We start from the raw sequence: 23896 nt of genomic DNA on the forward strand, positions 1-23896 counted from the left end.
AGAGGAGGCAGAGTGGAAACTGAATGCAGTGTGATAAGAGACAGAAGGGATGAATAAGTGGAGTGTGTGACCGAGTTAGGGCACTATGAAGACGTGTAAGGAATGGTGGTGGTGGTGGAGAAACTAAGTTGAGACGAGTGAAAGGGTTTCAGCCAGTTTTAGGACGGACAGAGGAGGAAATGGTGTTAGTGAGTTAGGGCTTATTATGGATGAAATGAAGACGTGAAGGGAAAGTGTGGTGTTGAAAATGTGTAGAGACGAGTGAAAGGCAGTGAAGGTGTGTTTAGGGCAATGTTGCGTTAGATGTAGGGATAATTAGTAAACAAGGTATTGCTGTTTTGTTAATTTTGTCCATTACAGGAGTTGACTATCCGAAGGCCTGACTCGCAGCGGCAATGAGCCTCGTGTACCTTGCATTACCTACGCCACCGCCGCAAGATGAGGGAAGAAGAGCTGTTTGGTAACCATATTAGGGCCCATATCACCCCCGAAGCTCATCATGGGTGTAACCACCTAGAACCTGGGTATCATGGTGACACGTAGGTAACTTTAAACCACTCGACAAATGGCATTGTTTTAAGGCTCACCACCTTATTCACTACGCCACCGCCTAGTGTGGCATGGTAACAGTGTGGCCTGGTACATGTGAAGGTAATCGGTTAATTTTTGTCCATTACAGGAGTTGGTGATCCAAAAGCCGCCCCACAGCCGCTACTGCTACTCGGAGGGTTTCTGCCTTGCATCGGGCCTTCACTGCCGGCCCGCTAACACGTGCCGCCGTCGCCGCTACTGACAGGGATTTCGCCTCGCTGCGGCCTGGCAAACACCTTCTACGTCGCCGCTATTGACACTGAGGGACTTCGCAACAATAAAACAAAACAAATAGTAATAATATACATGAAAACAATACATTTTTAAAACAACATACACACATTATTAATCTTGTGCCCTCCACACATCCTTGCTAATATCAATGAAATGGTCTAATGGTACAAAAATCTCAAGGTAAAAATTTGTCCTAGTACTGAAGGGGTTAAAATAGTGAAGACTGTGGTCATTAATCTTCTGACCACCATAGACCCTTGCTAATGTCAATGAAATGGTCTAATGGTACACAAATCTCAAGATAAAAATGTGTCCCAGTACTGAAGGGGTTAAAGACCATTCATAGAAGCAATCTGCAGACTAAGATACACTCTTGATACACTCCTGACACCCTGACACACCCTCACCTCACTCACAAACACCTAAAACTTAACAAACCCTTTCAAAAACCACAAAAAAGTGATTAACCTGCACAAACACACCTACACAGCACACTCTAAGGGTAAGTTCACACTACAAGCAGAGTGGAGCAGAGTGGTTGCTAGCGGCAATAATTTTGACATAGTTTTGGACATATTTTTGTGGGTGGGCAGCCAGCGGCCCTCCACGACTCCACCCATGGCCAAGAAGGTGTCCACCAGTGTGAGCCTTTATTGGTGACCTCAAAATGACAACCACTGACTAGACTGTGCATAGTTCTGGTACAATTTGACACTGTATTAGTAGTCTGTTGAGAAAAGTTAATTAGGTGATATTCTGAATTTCTGGTCCTATACATAAAACAAAAACACACTTCTTTTTTTCTACAGCTGTTCCATCCCTTGAGGAAAAACGAAAGGAAGAAGAGGAAAGAAAGAGACAGAGAAAAAGAGAGAAGGAAGCAATATTCTGGTCCTATACATGAAAGGGAAACACATGCTCTTCTTTTTTTTTCTACAGCTGTTCCATCCCTTGAGGAAAAATGAAAGGAAAAGAGGAAAGAAAGAAAGAAGAGAAAGAGACAAGAAGAGAGGAGAAGGAAGTGATATTCTGGTTCTTTACATGAAAGGAAAACACAAACTTTTCTTTTTTCCACACCTGTTCCATCCCTTGAGGAAAAATTAAAGGAAAAGAAGAAACATAAAAGAAAGAAGGAAGAGAGAAAAAGAAAGGAAAAGGAAGTGATATTCAGGTACTAAACATGACAGGAAATCACAAATTCTTTTCTTCTTCCACACCTGTTCCATCCCTTGAGGAAAATTGAAAGGAAAAAGAGAAAACAAAAGAAAGGAGGAAGAGAGAGAGAAAGAAAGAAAAAACCACACTGTAAAGATCAATGAGCCACACACACACACACATAAATTTGAAGGGATGACATATGAGGAGAGACTAAATGCTATGGATCCACCAACCATGGAGCAGAGAAGGAAGAGAGGGGATCTGATACAAGTTTATAAATTGATCAACGGAATGGATCAAGTGGATAAAGAGAAACTGATCCCGGGAGAAGAATATGACACTAGAAGCACAAGATCGCATAGCAAAAATTTGAGAAAGGGAAGATGTCTGAGAGATGTTAAAAAATATAGTTTCCCACAAAGATGTGTTGAGACTTGGAACAGTTTGAGTGAAGAAGTGGTGTCAGCAACGAGTGTGCACAGTTTTAAAGAAAAATTGGATAGGTGTAGATATGGAGACGGGGCCACACCAGCATAAAGCCCAGGCCCAGTAAAACTACAACTAGGTAAATACAACTAGGTAAATACACACACACAACTTTACCAACAAAATTTCACGTTCCTTTATAAATTATCACATTTTTTTGTCATCCTTCCAGATAAACACTGAGGAGTTTGACACTATTTATTTATTCATTATTATTATTATTTCTTTTTCATCATATTGTTGCCTGCCCGACCTGCTCTGTGGCTAAGAGGACACCCAGAATTCTTGTGTAAGTCACCCTGCTCTGCTTATTGAGTGAACACCTAACCGGACCGCTCTGCTTCTAGTGTGAACATACCCTTACACACACACACACTCCACCGAACCTTAACCCATCTTGCCCACTCCTACACAAACACAAACACAAACACAAACACACACACACACACACACACACTCCACCAAACCTTAATCCATCTTGCCCACTCCCACACAAACACACAAAATCCAATTTTCAACTTCAGAAAATGTTTTCAAACAGTTCTTTCATGTTAACAAATATTCAAAGATAAAAATGTTTAGTTTTGAAGAGACAGTCTTACAAACAAACTGTTTCAACAATCAGAGAGAGAGGGATAACGGAGAGAGAGAGACGAGAGAGAGAGAGAGAGAGAGAGAGAGAGAGAGAGAGAGAGAGAGAGAGAGAGAGAGAGAGAGAGAGAGAGAGAGAGAGAGAGAGAGAGAGAGAGAGAGAGAGAGAGAGAGAGAGAGAGAGAGAGAGAGAGAGAGAGAGAGAGAGAGAGAGAGAGAGAGAGAGAGAGAGAGAGAGAGAGAGAGAGAGAGAGAGAGAGAGAGAGAGAGAGAGAGAGAGAGAGAGAGAGAGAGAGAGAGAGAGAGAGAGAGAGAGAGAGAGAGAGAGAGAGAGAGAGAGAGAGAGAGAGAGAGAGAGAGAGAGAGAGAGAGAGAGAGAGAGAGAGAGAGAGAGAGAGAGAGAGAGAGAGAGAGAGAGAGAGAGAGAGAGAGAGAGAGAGAGAGAGAGAGAGAGAGAGAGAGAGAGAGAGAGAGAGAGAGAGAGAGAGAGAGAGAGAGAGAATAAAAACAAAAACAAATAGTAATAATATACATGAAAACAATACATTTTTAAAACAACATACACACATTATTAATCTTGTGCCCTCCACACATCCTTGCTAATATCAATGAAATGGTCTAATGGTACAAAAATCTCAAGGTAAAAATTTGTCCTAGTACTGAAGGGGTTAAAATAGTGAAGACTGTGGTCATTAATCTTCTGACCACCATAGACCCTTGCTAATGTCAATGAAATGGTCTAATGGTACACAAATCTCAAGATAAAAATGTGTCCCAGTACTGAAGGGGTTAAAGACCATTCATAGAAGCAATCTGCAGACTAAGATACACTCTTGATACACTCCTGACACCCTGACACACCCTCACCTCACTCACAAACACCTAAAAACTTAACAAACCCTTTCAAAAACCACAAAAAAGTGATTAACCTGCACAAACACACCTACACAGCACACTCTAAGGGTAAGTTCACACTACAAGCAGAGTGGAGCAGAGTGGTTGCTAGCGGCAATAATTTTGACATAGTTTTGGACATATTTTTGTGGGTGGGCAGCCAGCGGCCCTCCACGACTCCACCCATGGCCAAGAAGGTGTCCACCAGTGTGAGCCTTTATTGGTGACCTCAAAATGACAACCACTGACTAGACTGTGCATAGTTCTGGTACAATTTGACACTGTATTAGTAGTCTGTTGAGAAAAGTTAATTAGGTGATATTCTGAATTTCTGGTCCTATACATAAAACAAAAACACACTTCTTTTTTTCTACAGCTGTTCCATCCCTTGAGGAAAAACGAAAGGAAGAAGAGGAAAGAAAGAGAGAGAGAAAAAGAGAGAAGGAAGCAATATTCTGGTCCTATACATGAAAGGGAAACACATGCTCTTCTTTTTTTCTACAGCTGTTCCATCCCTTGAGGAAAAATGAAAGGAAAAAGAGGAAAGAAAGAAAGAAGAGAAAGAGACAAGAAGAGAGGAGAAGGAAGTGATATTCTGGTTCTTTACATGAAAGGAAAACACAAACTTTTCTTTTTTCCACACCTGTTCCATCCCTTGAGGAAAAATTAAAGGAAAAAGAAACATAAAAGAAAGAAGGAAGAGAGAAAAAGAAAGGAAAAGGAAGTGATATTCAGGTACTAAACATGACAGGAAATCACAAATTCTTTTCTTCTTCCACACCTGTTCCATCCCTTGAGGAAAATTGAAAGGAAAAAGAGAAAACAAAAGAAAGGAGGAAGAGAGAGAGAAAGAAAGAAAAAACCACACTGTAAAGATCAATGAGCCACACACACACACACATAAATTTGAAGGGATGACATATGAGGAGAGACTAAATGCTATGGATCCACCAACCATGGAGCAGAGAAGGAAGAGAGGGGATCTGATACAAGTTTATAAATTGATCAACGGAATGGATCAAGTGGATAAAGAGAAACTGATCCCGGGAGAAGAATATGACACTAGAAGCACAAGATCGCATAGCAAAAATTTGAGAAAGGGAAGATGTCTGAGAGATGTTAAAAAATATAGTTTCCCACAAAGATGTGTTGAGACTTGGAACAGTTTGAGTGAAGAAGTGGTGTCAGCAACGAGTGTGCACAGTTTTAAAGAAAAATTGGATAGGTGTAGATATGGAGACGGGGCCACACCAGCATAAAGCCCAGGCCCAGTAAAACTACAACTAGGTAAATACAACTAGGTAAATACACACACACACAACTTTACCAACAAAATTTCACGTTCCTTTATAAATTATCACATTTTTTTGTCATCCTTCCAGATAAACACTGAGGAGTTTGACACTATTTATTTATTCATTATTATTATTATTTCTTTTCATCATATTGTTGCCTGCCCGACCTGCTCTGTGGCTAAGAGGACACCCAGAATTCTTGTGTAAGTCACCCTGCTCTGCTTATTGAGTGAACACCTAACCGGACCGCTCTGCTTCTAGTGTGAACATACCCACACACACTACACACACTTGCCCACTCCTCACACTCCACCGAACCTTAACCCATCTTGCCCACTCCTACACAAACACAAACACAAACACAAACACACACACACACACACACACACACACACACCACCAAACCTTAATCCATCTTGCCCACTCCCACACAAACACACAAAATCCAATACCCTTTCAGTACTGGGGACAATTATACCTCAAGATTTGTGCACCATTAGACTATATCATTGACATTAGCAAGGGTCTATGGAGGTCACAAGGTTAATGGACACAGTCTTCACTTTCTTAACCCTTTCAGTATTGGGACACATTTTTACCTTGACATTTGTGTACCATTGGACCATTTTATTGACATTAGGAAGGGTCTATGAAGGTCACAAGGTTAATGGCCACAGTCTTCACTATTTTAACCCCTTCAGTACTGGGACACCTTTTTACCCTCAGATCTGTGTACCATTAGACCATTTTATTGACATTAGGAAAGGTTCATAAACATCAGAAGATTAATGGTCATCGTCTTCACTATTCTAACCCCTTCAGTACAGGGACACATTTTTACCTTGAGATTTGCATACCATTAGACCATTTTATTGACATTAGGAAAGGTTTATAGACATCAGAAGGTTAATGGTCACAGTCTTCACTATTTTAAACCCTTCAGGACTGGGACACATTTTACCCTGAGATCTGTGTACCATTAGACCATTTTATTGACTTTAGGAAAGGTTTATAAAGGGCAGAAGAATAATGGCCAGTCTTCACTATTTTAACCCCTTCAGTATAGACATGGGACACATTTTACCTTGACATTTGTGTACCATTAGACCATTTTATTGACATTAGGAAAGGTTTATAGAGGGCAGAAGAATAATGGCCACAGTCTTCACTATTTTATCCCCTTCAATACTGGGACATCTTGAGATCTGTGTACCATTAGACCATTTTATTGACATTAGGAAAGATCTATAGACATCAGAAGACTAATGGCCACAGTCTTCACTATTTTAACCCCTTCAGTACTGGGACACATTTTACCTTGACATTTGTGTACCATTAGACCATTTTATTGACATTAGCAAGGGTCTAAGGAGGTGACAAGATTAATGGCCACAGTCTTCACTATTTTAACCCCTTCAGTACTTGGAGACATTTTTACCTTGAGGTTGAGTACCATTAAACCATTTTATTGACATTAGAAAAGGTTTATAGACATCAGAAGATTAATGGCCAATATCTTCACCCTAAAACATGCCAAATGGTCTTAAAATACCATAAAACATGCCAAACTCTCTTAGAATGCCCTGAAAAAGATGCCAAACTTGTCTTAAAATGTCCTTGAAAAAAAACATTCCAAACTGCTAATCCATCATAACTGTTCTTCATGACTCCAGGTGTTGTCTTGTACTCTGGGTTTTGCTGATGGCTGTAGGTGTTGTAAAAGGCTTGTGTTGCATTGTAGCTTGCCTTGGCTTGGCTTGGTGGTGCAGTGTGTCTCCTTGGCAACATTCAGGGACTATTGGCTTGACTTTCCTGTAATGATAGGTCTACATTGAGTCACTTTCACTATTTTGTAAACTGAACTGAACGCAACTCAACCAAACCTAACCGAACTCTAACTTAACTAAACTGAACAGAAATTAACCTAACCCAAAGCAACCCAGCTCAACCCAACAAAACCTAACCAAAGTTAACACAAAACAATCCATCATAACCCAACCCAACTCAACCCAACCCAACCTAACCCAAAACAACCCAAGTTAACCCAGAACAACCCAACATAACCCAACCCAACCCCAAACTAACCCAAAACAACCCAGCATAACCCAACCTAACCCAACCCTTTATCTTTACCTTTACCGAGGTGCCTGTCACGTGACGTCGGCGACCATGGAACACCATCCTCCTCTGTTTTGAGCCACTCTAACCCGATCCACAGTTGTCCAGCCCTCACTGACGTGTTTCACCAATGTGTCCATAAACTTGACCCTCTGTCTTCCTCTCGCTGGTTCCTTATACTCTCCCAACAAGCATTCTCTCCCACAGTCCATGTCCTCTCAGTACATGGCCCACAAAATTGAGGTGTCTCCTCCTGATACTCTTCACCGGTGTTTTTTCCATTACTACTCTTCTCAATCCTTCATTAGTGATCCGTGCACTCCAAGGGATTCTCAGCATTCTTTGCATGAACCACATTTCTACTGCTTCTAACCTTTTGATCATGTTCTTCTTTATCGTCCATGTCTCAGAGCCATACGTTAATGTGGACCATACATAACGCTTGAGTATACGTTGTCTTAGAGTTATATTCATGCTAATATTGGTCATTATCTTTCTTACCCTTAAAGTACGGGGGTTGATTTACTTTCTGTCTGTTACAGCGAGGAAAAATCACACCTGTCAAAAATGCTAAAATATTCTTTTCCTCATAAAAGCATATTTCTTTGTGTTATTCTGAGTACAACGATATAGTTTTCAACATGTCATCACCTCTCACACCAAAGTTATTGCACGTCAAAAAATTCATGGCAGAATCCGCCGCTAAGAAATACCCCCCAAGCTCAGATAACACCACGCTCTCTCTCTCTCTCTCTCTCTCTCTCTCTCTCTCTCTCTCTCTCTCTCTCTCTCCTCTCTCTCTCTCTCTCTCTCTCCATTTGGGCATATGAATTTGATGTAAAAGTAGGAACTTTTGCACTTTCATGTCATGAAAATGTGAACTCAGATGAAATGATGTTCAAAACAGAAAAATAAAATAAACCACATATTACAAATATTGTGGATTTTTATAATAATTGGAATGTGGCAACTCTTCTTGGCAATGGGACTGACGTGACTTGGCCGACAAGCACAGTCCTGTAGAGGCAACCATGGGTGACACACACCAGCGCATTGTTCGAGGGAGTATGTGAGGAGGTTTATGAACGTCGCTGTGAGGGTTGGCCTCTGTCTCCCAGATCACTATCAGAATCACTACTGGAGTCTTCACTTTCTTCTGTCTTAATAAAAAAATCACTGTCTTCATTTTCACCACTATCCTCAATGTCATTACCGAGTAACACTGACATAACATCACTCGGAGTACCGAAACCTAACTCCGGGTCACGGGATTGCTAGATGTTGCCTCAAAATGGGAAAAGATGACCTATGTGAGGGAACATATGTCTCCAGGCTCAAAGAGGTGAGTGAGAAAAGATGCCAGAGACTTCCACTTGCCCCAGGACCAACAGTGAGGGGGAGAGATTCAAACGTTTAGCGCCGAAAATCATGATTCCCGGAACGATCCCTGCTTCTCTGCACGCGACGCTACAATCATCCCGAAACAATCACCGAACGTTAAGGGTTAAACTATCTATGAGTGCTTGCAATTTTACCTCGGAATCTGCCGCTAAAACTGTATCGTCCGCATAATGTATGTTGTTTGTGTTTCTTCCCCCAATGCAAATTCCCTCCATTTCTTCCATCTCCTCCAAACATTTTTGTCCATACAACGAGAACAAGTCTGGTGAGAGTACGCAGCCTTACCACACTCCTCTCTGTATCTCTACCCATTCTGTGTCTGGTGAGAGTACACAGCCTTGCCACACTCCTCTCTGTATCTCTACCCATTCTGTGTCTGGTGAGAGTACACAGCCTTGCCACACTCCTCTCTGTATCTCTACCCATTCTGTGTCTGGTGAGAGTACACAGCCTTGCCACACTCCTCTCTATCTCTACCCATTCTGTGTATGGTGAGAGTACACAGCCTTGCCACACTCCTCTCTGTATCTCTACCCATTCTGTGTTTTTATTTTTTATTCTTATTGCTGCTTTTAGTTCCCAGTATAGGTTATTTATCATTGTTACATCTTTGCCATCCAATCCAATCTCCTTTAACACGTCAATCATTTCCTCCTGTCTAATCGTCTCAAAGGCTTTCTCAAAGTCCACCAAACACATGTATACATCTTTTTGCATTTCAACTGCTCTTTGTTACCATCCTCAGGCCAAATATTGCATTATCCTTTCAAAATCCATATTGCTCCCAACCCAATCTAACCCAACGACCCAACCCAACCCAACCCCAAATAACCCAGCATAAGCCAACCCAACCCACCCCAAATTAACCCAACCTAACCCAAAACAACCCAACCCAAATTAACCCAGCATGACCCAACACAACCCAACCCCAAATAACCCAGCATAACCCAACCCAACTCATACTAACCCAGAACAACCCAGCATAACCCAACCCAACCTAACCTAATCTTATCTTAACTTATCTTCACTCAATTTTACCTAACCTAACCTTACCATACCTAACTATAACACACCAACACCAGAGACCTCCAAACCTGCCAAACTGTCTTAAAATGCCCCTCAAAACATAACAAACTGTCTTAAAATGCCCTGAAAACATGCTGAACTCTTAAAATGACATCAGAACCTGCCAAATTGTCTTAAAAAATGCCATCAAAACCTGCCAAACTTTCTTAAATTGCACTCAAAATCTGCCAAACTCTCTTAATATGCCCTGAAAACATGTCAAACTGTCTTAATATGCCCTTAGAACATGCCAAACTGTCTTAAAATGTCTTCAAAATATGACAAACTATTTTAAATGGCCTCAAAACCAGCTAAACTGTCTCAAATTTCCTCAAAACATAACAAACTACCTTAATATGCCCTCCAAATCTGCCAAACTGTCTTCAATTTCCCTAAAAACCTCCAAAATTGTCTTAATATACACTCAAAACCAAACTGTCTCAATATGCCCTCCAAAATGTCTTAAAATGCCCTCAAAACATGTCAAACTGTCTCAAAATGCTCTCAAAACATGCCAAACTGTCTCAATATGGCCATAAAATATGTCAAACTTCTCAAAATACCCTCAAAATATGCCAAACTGTCTTAAATTGCCCTCAAAGCATGTCAAACTGTCTTAAAATACCTTTAAAAAATGCTTCAAAATCTTACCCAGCCCAACCCAACCACACCTCCCCACACCACACACCACACCACTGACCTGCATAAGGAAGGGAGCCGTGTGACCTCAGCATTGAGTGGCCACCTCCTCTCGGGTCACAGTGAAGTCCCAGTCCAAGGAGTCCTGCGGCAAAAGGTCAGAGGTCACACAGGTCACACTGGGATAGTAATAATAGTAATAGTATTAGCACAGGAGGAGGAGGAGGAGGAGGAGGAGGAGGAGGAGGAGGAGGAGGAGGAGGAGGAGGAGGAGGAGGAGGAGGAGGAGGAGGAGGAGGAGGAGGAGGAGGAGGAGGAGGAGGAGGAGGAGGAGGAGGAGGAGGAGGAGGAGGAGGAGGAGGAGGAGGAGGAGGAGGAGGAGGAGGAGGAGGAGGAGGAGGAGGAGAGAGAGAGAGAGAGAGAGAGAGAGAGAGAGAGAGAGAGAGAGAGAGAGAGAGAGAGAGAGAGAGAGAGAGAGAGAGAGAGAGAGAGAGAGAGAGAGAGAGAGAGAGAATTGAAATAGCAAAAACTTTATGAAATGACAATATTTATTATTTTACCTTTTCTTTTTCTCTCTTTTCTTCTTCTCCTCCTCTTCTCATATTCCTCCACCTCTTCCTTCTTCTTCTTCTTCTTCTTCCTCCTCTTCCTCCACCTCTTCTTGCCTTGGTCCGTCTTTCTCCATATTTTTAACACAATCTGAAATAAATAAAACTGGATTAATATGAGAGAGAGAGAGAGAGAGAGAGAGAGAGAGAGAGAGAGAGAGAGAGAGAGAGAGAGAGAGAGAGAGAGAGAGAGAGAGAGAGAGAGAGTGTTTCAGTGTGCGGAGGCCATAAATTCAGAGTGTTATTGAAGCAGTGGGTAAGTAAGTGAAGTGCTTGACAGTGACACATAGAGAATAAGTGAATAAGTGAAGTGATAATACAAGATACATAGTGACACAAGTGATACACTGCAGGAGTAATTATCACTACATCAATAAGAACACTAGCAGTCAAATAGTTGGTGGGCTTTGAGATAGGAGATACCCATAATGCCTTCTTTAGCCCGTTAAAACTCAATGGAAATGCACCTATGCTTTCAATCTCCATTAATTCTCATCGTCCACACTTTTATGTCCACATTTAAAACTGTACACTTCTAAATCAAGTGAAAAATTGAGGTTTATGAGACAAAATTGTAAGAAAAACACGTTTTCACACACCCCACACTCACCAAACACACAGCACACCAGCACACACCATTCCCACACCTGCACACACCAGCAAACCACAAACAACTCTTTGCAAACACTGGAAAACGCAAAAAACACACCCAAAAATATAGTTTACACAACAAACAACACATTTACACACACACCACATGTACCACACACACACACACACCTGCAGAAACCTTTCCAACACCTGCACACACCAGCACAGTACACAGCTTGGTGTGTGGAGGGAAATATGGAGGAAAGAAAAGGAGGTGGTGGAGGGAAAAATGAGAAAAATTGTCAGGTTTTGAAGTGAGATTTAGAAAAGTACTATTTTGACTATGATAGAAGTGAGATAGGAGACTCAAAATTGGAGGGAAGGTGGAGGAAACATGGAGGAAATAGTCTACTGAAGGAAAAGCCAGGAGGACCTGTGGAGGGAGATATGGAGGAAACAAGACAAACATTACCTAACCAAATCGCACCAAAAAATTACCTAAAAATATTGCATCAAGCAACAAAACACACACACACACACACACACATAAGCCATATTGATAGAATTTTCAGAGAGACGTATAATTTGCTAAGGAATATTGGAGTAGCATTTCACTATATGGACAAGGAAATGATGAAGAAATTGATAAGTACTAAAATAAAACCTAGATTGGAATATGCAGGAGTTGTGTGGACTCCCATAAAAAAAAACACATAAGAAAATTAGAGAGACTACAAAAATGGCTGCAAGAATGGTTCCAGAATTTAAAGGGATGGCATATGAGGAGAGACTAAAGGCAATGGATCTACCAACCTTGGAGCAGAGAAGAGAGAGGGATCTGATACAAGTTTATAAATTGATTAACGGAATGGATGAAGTGGATAATGAGAAACTGATCCTGAGAGAAGAATATGACTTTAGAAGCACAAGATCGCATAGTAAGAAACTAAGGAAGGGACGATGTCTGAGAGATGTTAAAAAATTTAGTTTCCCGCAAAGATGTGTTGAGACTTGGAACAGTTTGAGTGAGGAAGTGGTGTCAGCAAAGAGTGTACATAGTTTTAAAGAAAAATTAGATAAGTCTAGATATGGAGACGGGACCACACGAGCATAAAGCCCAGGCCCTGTAAAACTACAACTAGGTAAATACATACACACACACACACACCTGCACTCCACAAACAACCCTTAAATCACACCTGGAAAACACCCACAATAAGTCTACCCTAGCCAACCCACACCAAAAAACAATAAATACTATACATAGGTAGCTATAGTTGACATTACAAAACATACAAAAACAGTATTATTCCAGTGTTTCACCACATTCCACTAAATGTTTTTTACCCACCTCATGAGATAGAGCTCGTCATTACGAGTATTTTTAATCCCATATTTATAAGGCGCAACCTATTTATAATGGTGATACCGAATTTCAAAAATTTAATCGTATTTTGGCGATCTCACTCCCGAGTCAATAGAACAGAGACAGAGTGACGCGAGAGCTGCTCGACCCAGGGCAGCGGCTAGCGTGCGGCCAACATTAGTGACTCGTTTTGTTTGAGCTATTGTTTCCGCTGATTGGTTACTTCCGTTTGAAAGTGAACTGTCAGCCAATGAAAAAAAAAATCATAATTTATTCAACCAATCACGGTGGCCTTGAGACTTGCGGTATGAATTTGAATTCAGTTTGAGGCAAGATGTCCCACTGTGCAGGTTGTGAACTGCATTACTTCAATGTTTTGGTTATCATATTTTCAATAGATGTCATGTCGGCTGAGTGAGAGCTGTGAGGGTGGAGCTGGGAAACGAGGAAAACTGGAGGGACCACTTCATTTGGACAGTGCCACAGTTCCTACTAATACATATTGGTTTGTAGAGCAAGAAAAATAAATCATGAAAATAATTTAATACAACAACACCTGGATAGAATTTTGATTGTCCCCATCATATTGACAGGTTAATGGTATATGATGGCTGTTATTATCATTGATGTTTTCTTTCAGGGTTCACAAGCAGACACGCAGTGTTGTCCAAAGAGGCACTGGGCAGCTGAAACACCGATTTCATGTCTTGCACAGTGAGGTCCGGGTCAGCCCACCATTGAAGGTGTGCAAGATGGTGCATGTTTGTGCTATGTTGCACAATATATGTAAAGACAGGAATATTCCTATTCCTATTGATGCAGGCCACCCTGACTTTGAAGAGCAGCAGCACGACTTCGTACAAGAAGTGCCACTACTTCCAGCTGCTCGACAAAATCCGGGTCGCCTGTATCGAGATGAATTCTGCAACTTGCATTTCAAGTATGTTGATTATTTTGTACCAATATATACTGGCTTTACTGTATTTGATCTTGGATATGTCTACTTATCATGCATTAGTATCTCATTACTGTTGATTAACCACCTTTTTTTTCAGCAATCCTGCCAGAAACATGGCCCACCTGCCCCACCACTGATCTGGTGACACATGCAGAGATCAATTTTGCAACTTGCATTTCAAGTATGTTGGTTATTCATTCTGTACCAATATTTACTGGCTTCTATAAATAATCTTGGATACATTCACTCATCATCTCATTATTGTTGATAAGCAACCTAATTTTTCTTTTCTTTTCTTTTTTCATTCTTTCCAGCATTCCTGCTTGAAGTGCGGATCTCCTGCCCTTCAGCACACATGGCCAGTCACATGCCAAGGTACTGTCAACATCTATGTTTTCCATCTCCTTAATTCTTATCCTCACTGCTTTTGTGTTGACATTTAAAACTGTACACTCTTCTAAATCAACATAAATGCTTTCTATCTCTCCTAATTGTCATCCTCCACACTTCCATGTCAACATTTTAAACCTTACACTCTTCTAAATCAACATAGATACTTTCATCTCTCTTAATCCTCATCCTCGACACTTCCATGTCCACATTTAAAACTGTACACTCTTCTAAATCAACATATATACTTTCATCTCTTAATTCTCATCCTCCACACTTGTGTCCACATTTAAAACTGTACACTCTTCTAAATCAACATACATGCTTTCCATCTCCATTAATTGTCATCCTCCACACTTCCATGTCCACATTTAAAACTGTACACTCTTCTAAATCAACATATATACTTTCCATCTCCCTTAATTCTTATCCTTGCTGCTTCCATGTCCACATTTAAAACCATACACCCTTCTAAATCAACATACATGTTTTCCATCTTCCTTAATTGTCATCCTCACCACTTCCATCACTTTCTTCCTGGGAGCTCCTGGCCTCACTGTCCTTTTCTGGCAAATATTCCTCATGTGAGTCACTAATGAGTCCTTCTGATTGACTCTCATTGTCCTCAGAATCCTGTAATTCATCTAATAGAGCCAGCTCACCCTCAGAATTCCTCAAGGGTGACAATGACAACACCATTACACCACACTGGTCAGTAACACACTGCCCACCGGCCACCACCCTCCCCTCAGGCCACACGGTCCCTCTCCCAAGCCACCGTACCCAGTGTCCCTGAAAACAGTTAGTCACTTTGTCACTGAATCATAAAAAACACACAAAGCGAGAAGATGAAGCACTGATGGAGCGATGGTGTGTGCATGTACTGTAAATATCTTGAAACACCCTTAAAACACCCTAACATAGCCTAAAATAGTTAAAAACAGTCTTAAACACCCTTAAATAGCCTTAAAATAACCCTAAAAACACTAAAACAGTCTTAAACACCCTTAAAATAGCTTAAAACTGCCTTAAACATCCTAAAATTCTTCAAACACCCTAAAATAGCCTTAAACAATCTAAAACAGCCTAAAAATACCCTAAGACAGCCTTAAAACACCCTAAAGTAGCCTTAAACACCCTCAAAGTCTTCAAACACCCTAAAACAGCCTTGAATACTCACAGTTGGCTAGGTGTGTCCCAGCTGGTGTAGTTGCTATGTGTTCCATCCCTACATAGAGCCACTTCCTTTAGTACGGCCGGTGGTGGCTGGTGATCCTGTTGGGAGGAGGTGGTGGTGGTTATAATAGTACTAGTGGTGGTAGTGAAATGGTGTGGTTTTGTGAGCATCTGATGTGGTAATGTTGGTTGTTTGTGGTGGTTGTGGGTGTGGTTGGACAGTGGTGGTGGTGGTGGTGGTGGTAATAGGAGGATTTTAAAAAGACAAATATTTTCCGGCCAAAACAAGTTAAAAAATTGAGGTTTATGAGACAAAATTGTAAGGAAAAACACGCTTTCACACACCCGACACTCACCAAACACACAGCACACCAGCACACACCATTCCCACACCTGCACACACCAACAAACCACAAACAACCCTTTGCAAACACTGGAAAATGCAAAAAATACACACCCAAAAAATATATAGTAGCTTACACTAAAAACATTTACACACACACCACACGTACCACACACACACACACACCTGCGGAAACCTTTCCCACACCTGTACACACCAGCACAGTACACAGTTTGGTGTGTGGAGGGAGATATGGAGGAAAGAAAAGGAGGTGGTGGAGGGAAAAATGAGAAAAATTGTCAGGTTTTGAAGTGAGATTTAGAAAAGTACTATTTTGACTATGATAGAAGTGAGATAGGAGACTCAAAATTAGAGGGAAGGTGGAGGAAACATGGAGGAAATAGTCTACTGAAGGAAAAGCCTGGAGGTAACCTGTGGAGGAAACAAGACAAACATTACCTAACCAAAACGCACCAAAAATTACCTAAAAATATTGCATCACACACACACACACACACACACTCCACAAACAACCCTTAAATCACACCTGGAAAACGCCCACAATAAGTTTACCCTAGCCAACCAACACCAAAAAAAAATAAACACTATACATAGGTAGCTATAGTTGACATTACAAAACGTACAAAAACACACTTACACACACACACACTCACAGCACACCTGAGGACACCTTTCCCACACCCAAACACACTCACCTCTCCCTCTGGAACTTGGTGAGTGGAGTATTTGTGGAGTTTTGCCGCAGAGAGGAGACATGCAGCAAGTCAACAGCAGCGGCTCTCCAAGAACCCATTGTGACATTGTGGCAAGCCATGGTGCACCTCTGGAATAGTGGTAGTAATATTATAAATGAGGCGTGACAAGGCGTAGGAAAGGAGAAAAACTGAATAAAGGCCAACACAGAAAGGGCCGATGTGGGAGGCGCGAGGCAGGGTGAAGGACTGCCTACCACACTATAACACCACCATATCTCACTAACCACTTCAACTATCAAACTATCACGCATATGGGAGGTGTATGGATCCACAAACTATCTACGGAGGCAATATGGGGGCGTGACAAGGCGTAGTAAATAAGAAAAACTGAAAATAGTTAACACAGAGAGGGCCGATGTGGAAGGCAGGATGGCGGACACTGCCTAACACAAGAACACCACCATATCTCAGTAACCGCTTCAACTATCAAACTATCCCGCGCATGGGAGGTGTATGGGTGCATAAGCTATCTATGGAGGCAATATGGGGGCGTGACAAGGCGTAGGAGGGCAGGAATGACCACCACAAATATGAGGCAACAAAACCCAAAAGTTTGCTTATAAAGACGCACTTATTTTCACTTTACCAGACTTTTTCACCTTAATTGGCACGTCTCACTAACTCTACATACTTTAGATAATAAGCATGTACACGCACCCACTTGGGAATAACTCACCTGCTCCACAAATGTTCAAAAACTGTCAATGTCTACCCTACGAACTAACAATGGCGGATCTTCTTTCTTCTTCCCTACGCAAAATGTCGACATCATTGTATACACTTCCTCTATCACTCAAACTTCTTATAAAATTCAAAATAACATTGAGATAAAATAAATAAAATATGAAATGGTAAAGAAAAATGAAAATAATACGAGTATTATATTCCCAATACCGAAATGGGGGTGTTGGGGTCATTCAAAAATCTTGCTAAAAAAAACACATTTCGCCGTAATGATTGAAATATTTCTACTTAATTAGTGAAGTTGGCACTGTTCTGATATCTGATTTGTTATTAGTAAAGTAAACTAATTTCTAAACTACAATAGAATCGAGTCCAGCTGTGTTTTGGTTTACCGAAAAAATAACGTTAAAATCACTGCAAGGAATATAACGTTTTTTTTTTTTATTACCACCCCTAGGATTGTTTTGGTGCTTGATATAACACTTAAAAGATATGAAAACATGATTCAAGTAACAATATTCCATAAAGTTTAGTCTACCTATTTGTATTTTCAAATTCAAAATTTTTAATGGTAACAAAATAGAAAACAAAAATCTTTATATGACAAAGAATCTGTGTTTTCTTTATTCGGCTGGAAAGCGAAAATTTTGTTATTCAGAAAATGTAATATAACGTAGTTTGGGTGAGCTTTCCATCTCGACATTGTGGTGTGTTTGTCACCCGTTAATTGGACACAAACACCTTCCTTTCCACCGCTTTCAATAAAAAATCCACCCGGTAGGAATATTATATTTTGATTATTAGTTACACTATTTATCGCGCCTAAAAGTGTAGTGTATACTAGTCTGGGAGCCGTTTTTCTTGTGGCGATTTTTTAAATGAATTATCTACGTAAATATTGAACCCACGGGGGGCGCCTCACCCCTGCCTTCCCCATGGACAGTCCAGCAATGTCTGCTTCCACTCCCCCTGTGTTTCCAGACCCAGAGAGTGAAGCAAAGCCAGAATCAACCACCACACTAGATAAATAGCCATTACTGTGGTAAATAAGGCGATGGTTGTGTATATGTACCCCAGTTAACACCGCCCGCCGCCCACCTCACCCACACCCACAGCCCGCCCCAACTCCTCAACATTTCCTTCAATTCTCACTGTTTCCTGCTGCTGCTGCTGCTGCTGCTGCCTCAAATGCATAGCAGGGACAAAAGAGGAGCGAGTAGTAGTAGCAGGAGCAGCAGTGTTATTATTATTACTATGAGGGTTAATGTGTGTGTGTGGGGGGCAGGCTGTTTTATGTAAAATTATCCCCTACTCTCTCTCTCTCTCTCTCTCTCTCTCTCTCTCTCTCTCTCTCTCTGAAGGCCACAGAGGTGACTAGGTAGAGTGTTCCTGCTGTTAATAATTTAGAAATGTTGTTAATCTCTCACTGGAACCTTAAAAACAATAACAACTTCAACTATACTCTATTGATGAAGGTTAGACACACAACCCGTCACTTCAGAGGAGCTTGGTGGTGTCTTATGGTGTGGCTTGACAATGTTAGGGCTGGATATGTCACTAAGCCCTTCTCTCTCTCTCTCTCTCTCTCTCTCTCTCTCTCTCTCTCTCTTCGGTAAAGTTAGTCACTCTGAAGGTAAAAATGTGTCCCAGTACTGAAGGGGTTAAAATAGTGAAGACTGGCCATTAATCTTCTGTCCTCCATACACCCTTCCTAATGTCAATAAAATGGTCTAATGGTACACAAATCTCAAGGTAAAAATGTGTCCCAAGGTAAAAATGTGTCCCAGTAATGAAGGGTTAAAATAGTGAAGACTGTGGCCATTAATCTTCTGCTCTCCATACACCCTTCTTAATGTCAATAAAATGGTTTAATGGTACACAAATCTCAAGGTAAAAATGTGTCCCAGTAATGAAGGGGTTAAAATAGTGAAGACTGTGGCCATTAATCTTCTGCCTTCCATACACCCTTCCTAATGTCAATAAAATGGTCTAATGGTACACAAATCTCAAGGTAAAAATGTGTCCCAGTAATGAAGGGTTAAAATAGTGAAGACTGTGGCCATTAATCTTCTGCCTCCATACACCCTTCCTAATGTCAATAAAATGGTCTAATGGTACACAAATCTCAAGGTAAAAATGTGTCCCAGTAATGAAGGGGTTAAAATAGTGAAGACTGTGGCCATTAATCTTCTGCCTTCCTAATGTCAATAAAATGGTCTAATGGCACACAAATCTGAAGGTAAAAATGTGTCCCAGTACTGAAGGGGTTAAAATAGTGAAGACTGTGGCCATTAATCTTCTGCCTCCATACAGCCTTCCTAATGTCAATAAAATGGTCTAATGGTACACAAATCTCAAGGTAAAAATGTGTCCCAGTAATGAAGGGGTTAAAATAGTGAAGACTGTGGCCATTAATCTTCTGTCCTCCATACACCCTTCCTAATGTCAATAAAATGGTCTAATGGTACACAAATCTCAAGGTAAAAATGTGTCCCAGTAATGAAGGGGTTAAAATAGTGAAGACTGTGGCCATTAATCTTCTGTCCTCCATACACCCTTCCTAATGTCAATAAAATGGTCTAATGGTACACAAATCTCAAGGTAAAAATGTGTCCCAGTAATGAAGGGGTTAAAATAGTGAAGACTGTGGCCATTAATCTTCTGCCTCCATACACCCTTCCTAATGTCAATAAAATGGTCTAATGGTACACAAATCTCAAGGTAAAAATGTGTCCCAGTAATGAAGGGGTTAAAATAGTGAAGACTGTGGCCATTAATCTTCTGCCTCCATACACCCTTCCTAATGTCAATAAAATGGTCTAATGGTACACAAATCTCAAGGTAAAAATGTGTCCCAGTAATGAAGGGGTTAAAATAGTGAAGACTGTGGCCATTAATCTTCTGCCTCCATACACCCTTCCTAATGTCAATAAAATGGTGTAATGGCACACAAATCTGAAGGTAAAAATGTTTCCCAGTACTGAAGGGGTTAAAATAGTGAAGACTGTGGCCATTAATCTTCTGCCTTCCATACACCCTTCCTAATGTCAATAAAATGGTCTAATGGTACACAAATCTCAAGGTAAAAATGTGTCCCAGTACTGAAGGGGTTAAAATAGTGAAGACTGTGGCCATTAATCTTCTGCCCTCCATACACCCTTCCTAATGTCAATAAAATGGTCTAATGGTACACAAATCTCAAGGTAAAAATGTGTCCCAGTACTGAAGGGGTTAAAATAGTGAAGACTGTGGCCATTAATCTTCTGCCTCCATACACCCTTCCTAATGTCAATAAAATGGTCTAATGGTACACAAATCTCAAGGTAAAAATGTGTCCCAGTACTGAAGGGTTAAAATAGTGAAGACTGTGGCCATTAATCTTCTGCCCTCCATACACCCTTCCTAATGTCAATAAAATGGTCTAATGGTACACAAATCTCAAGGTAAAAATGTGTCCCAGTACTGAAGGGGTTAAAATAGTGAAGACTGTGGCCATTAATCTTCTGGCCTCCATACACCCTTCCTAATGTCAATAAAATGGTGTAATGGCACACAAATCTGAAGGTGAATATGTGTCCCAGTACTGAAGGGGTTAAGGGATGGGAGGTCAACATAACTGTAGTGTACTTTAGTGTAGATGATAAACTAAGGAATGGTACTATCAAACTGGAAATTGAGAAGATCATAGAGACTAATGCACAACATCCACTGCTTACAATCTGGGACTTGAATGGCCATGTGGGATTCAAAGGAACACAAAAGCCAGATGGAAATGGAAGAATGATATTAGAATGCATGGAGAAGTATAAAATGATAATGCCCAATGACGATACAATTGTGACAGCTTAGCTCAGTAATCAGCTTACCTTGTTGAGAAAATGCTTTGCTTCAGTGACACCCCAGACAGCTTAGCTCAGTAATCAGCTTACCCTGTTGAGAAAATGCTTTGCTTCAGTGACACCCCAGACAGCTTAGCTCAGTAATCAGCTTACCTTTATGCTCAGAGTATGTTTTGGGGCATTTTGAGGTGTTACATGGTGTTTTGAGTGTGTTTTGGGATAAAATTGAGTGTTTTAAGTGGTTTGGGCATGTTGAGTGTGTGTAGGTGTGTTTGTATTGAGCTCAGAGTTTGTTTTGGGGCATTTTGAAATGTTTTGGGATAAAATTGAGTGTTTTAAGTGGTTTGGATATATTGAGTGTGTGTGGGTGTGTTTGTATTGAGCTCAGAGTTTGTTTTGGGGCATTTTGAAATGTTTTGGGATAAAATTGAGTGTTTTAAGTGGTTTGGATGTATTGAGTGTGTGTGTGTGTTTGTATTGAGCTCTGGGTGTGTTTTGGGGCATTTTGAGGAGTTACATGGTGTTTTGAGTGTGTTTTGGGATAAAATTGAGTGTTTTACTGAAACTGAGGTTCCCACGAATAGACCTGTCTCTGATAAAATGCTTTGGTTCGCAGTGACATCTCAGACAGCTTAGGTCAGTAATCAGCTTACCTTTGTGCCATCTTGACATGACATGATGCTCTCGGGAACACATTCCTCACACAAATAGATAAATTTCTGCACACGCAGTGAAATGTGGCTCAAAAATCTCTTAACTTCTTGTATGGTACATTTGCAGGATTGAAGCAAAGTCAGTCTTTTTATAATAATATATTTCCTCTATGTCACATAAACAGCTTTCATTCCTTCACAGCACCAACATCCACACAGAGTGTCCACACAGACAACACTGCGTCATTAAACTGTATATTAATGTACTTTAACTACTTTACTTGTACGGTAAGTCCTCGTTACACGGTACATGTGCGTTCCTGAAAACCTTACCACAAATCAGAATTACCGTATCCCGAACCCATTATAACGTGCAATAATAGGGAATGCGCTCCAGCTTCCTGGGAGGTAGGCTAGAAAATGGCCTGTTCATACTCAGATATTGTGTACAAAAATCATTTCAAAGTAAAAAAATCTTTAATTGTCATATCAATAGATGTTTGCAAAGTTTTAGACAGTATAAGAAGGATTATAGGATCAAAATTCTTATGGAATATCAAATAAATGAAAAGTACTAGACCTAATAACAAAAGTTTACCCTGGAGACAAAACTAGACTAAGACTTCAAACACAAAATTTAACAAGTGGCATCAGACAGACAGACAGACAGACAGACAGCAGGGGGATGTACATACAGCCTCCATAACACTTGGCAAATTAACCCCTTCACTACCAGGACGTGCTTTCATACATAGTCATTCTGTTTTCTATTTTGGTGATTCTATACAGCTTCACAAACTTATTATGTGGGATTCAAATAGTGAAAACTCAGGCCATTAATCCTCTGACCTCCATAGACTCTTCCTAATGTCAATAAAATCGTCTAATCACGCCCAAAACTCACAGTAAAAATGCCTCCCAGTACTGAAGGGGTTAAAAATTATGAAGACTGTGGCCACTAATCTTGTGATCTCCATAGACTCTTCCTAATGTCAATAAAATGGTCTAATGGTACACAAATCTCAAGGTAAAAATACGTCCCAGTACTGAAGGGGTTAAAATAGTGAAGACTGTGGCCATTAATCTTCTGACCTCCATACACCCTTCCTAATGTCATCAAACTGGTCTAATGGTACACAAACCTCAAGGTAAAAATGTATCCCAGTACTGAAGGGGTTAAAATAGTGAAAACTGTGGCCGTTTATCCTCTGCCCTCCATACACCCTTCCTAATGTCAATAAAATGGTCTAATGGTACACAAATCTCAAGGTAAAAATGTGTCCCAGTACTGAAGGGGTTAAAATAGTGAAAACTGTGGCCATTTATCCTCTGCCCTCCATACACCCTTCCTAATGTCAATAAAATGGTCTAATGGTACACAAACCTCAAGGTAAAAATATGTCCCAGTACTGAAGGGGTTAAAATAGTGAAGACTGGCCATTAATCTTCTGACCTCCATAACCCTTCCTAATGTCATCAAAATGGTCTAATGGTACACAAACCTCAAGGTAAAAATATGTCCCAGTACTGAAGGGGTTAATAACTTTCAAAATAATAATAAAGACATTAGAAAGTGTAAATTTGTGCTTCAAAGATGACACTTTAAATGTGACTCACTTATTCTTTGCAGACGATGGAATGCTGTCAGCGAGCAGCATGGAAGACGCAGAGAGAGTGGTGGTCAGGTGGTGGTGGAGACAGGGAGAGTATGTGGCCTGGAGATTAACAAACAGAACACCAATAATCTTGTGACCTCCATGCACCCTTCCTAATGTCAATAAAGTTGTCTTATCATACCCAAAATTGTCTTATATTGCCCTCAAAAATTACCAAACTATCTCAAAATGCCTCAAAACATGTCAAACTGTCTTAAAATGCCCTCAAAACATCCCAAACTGTCTTAAAATGCCCTCAAAACCTATCAAACTGTCTTAAAACTAACTCAAAACATGACAAACTCTCTTAAAATGCCCTCAAAAAATCCCAAACTGTCTTAAAATGGCCTCAAAACCTACCAAACTGTCTTAAAATTAACTCAAA

At 40.6% G+C, this 23896-nt stretch overlaps 1 protein-coding gene and 1 long non-coding RNA gene across 6 annotated transcripts; one reads left to right on the top strand and one right to left on the bottom strand.

Annotated features, from left to right (window-relative positions):
* Nucleotides 1-6700: 6700 nt before the first annotated feature.
* On the bottom strand, nt 6701-17421 carry LOC123502408. The gene is made up of 4 exons (XR_006674034.1): nt 17357-17421; nt 16621-16748; nt 15566-15660; nt 6701-7061 (listed from the first exon to the last, which is right to left on the bottom strand). It is a non-coding gene; the product is annotated as an uncharacterized LOC123502408 (long non-coding RNA).
* On the top strand, nt 13691-23651 carry LOC123502388. Of its 5 annotated transcripts, none has more exons than XM_045251581.1 (3): nt 13691-13977; nt 14310-14370; nt 15015-15054. In XM_045251581.1, exons 1-3 carry the CDS (start codon nt 13797-13799, stop codon nt 15022-15024), a joined length of 252 nt encoding a protein of 83 aa, XP_045107516.1. In that variant the 5' UTR covers nt 13691-13796; the 3' UTR covers nt 15025-15054. The 5 variants fall into 5 exon arrangements, 2 of the variants coding, with proteins under 2 accessions (XP_045107516.1, XP_045107514.1); XM_045251579.1 differs by lacking the exon at nt 15015-15054 and adding an exon at nt 23487-23651 and having other exon boundaries at nt 13694-13977; XR_006673989.1 differs by lacking the exons at nt 13691-13977; nt 15015-15054 and adding exons at nt 14091-14176; nt 23487-23651.
* The last annotated feature ends 245 nt before the right edge of the window (nt 23652-23896 follow it).

The sequence above is a fragment of the Portunus trituberculatus genome, chromosome 11, assembly GCF_017591435.1.
Source record: "Portunus trituberculatus isolate SZX2019 chromosome 11, ASM1759143v1, whole genome shotgun sequence".
Taxonomy (NCBI): domain Eukaryota; kingdom Metazoa; phylum Arthropoda; class Malacostraca; order Decapoda; family Portunidae; genus Portunus; species Portunus trituberculatus.

What these genes read in the sequence shown, in the direction of transcription:
- LOC123502388 (XM_045251579.1), top strand. Translation starts at nt 13,797, where the DNA reads ATGTTTGTGCTATGTTGCACAATATATGTAAAGACAGGAATATTCCTA. An exon ending in TTCTGCAACTTGCATTTCAA is followed by an intron (nt 13,978 to 14,309) that starts GTATGTTGATTA and finishes CATTCTTTCCAG; the next exon opens with CATTCCTGCTTGAAGTGCGG. An exon ending in ATGGCCAGTCACATGCCAAG is followed by an intron (nt 14,371 to 23,486) that starts GTACTGTCAACA and finishes TATTCTTTGCAG; the next exon opens with ACGATGGAATGCTGTCAGCG.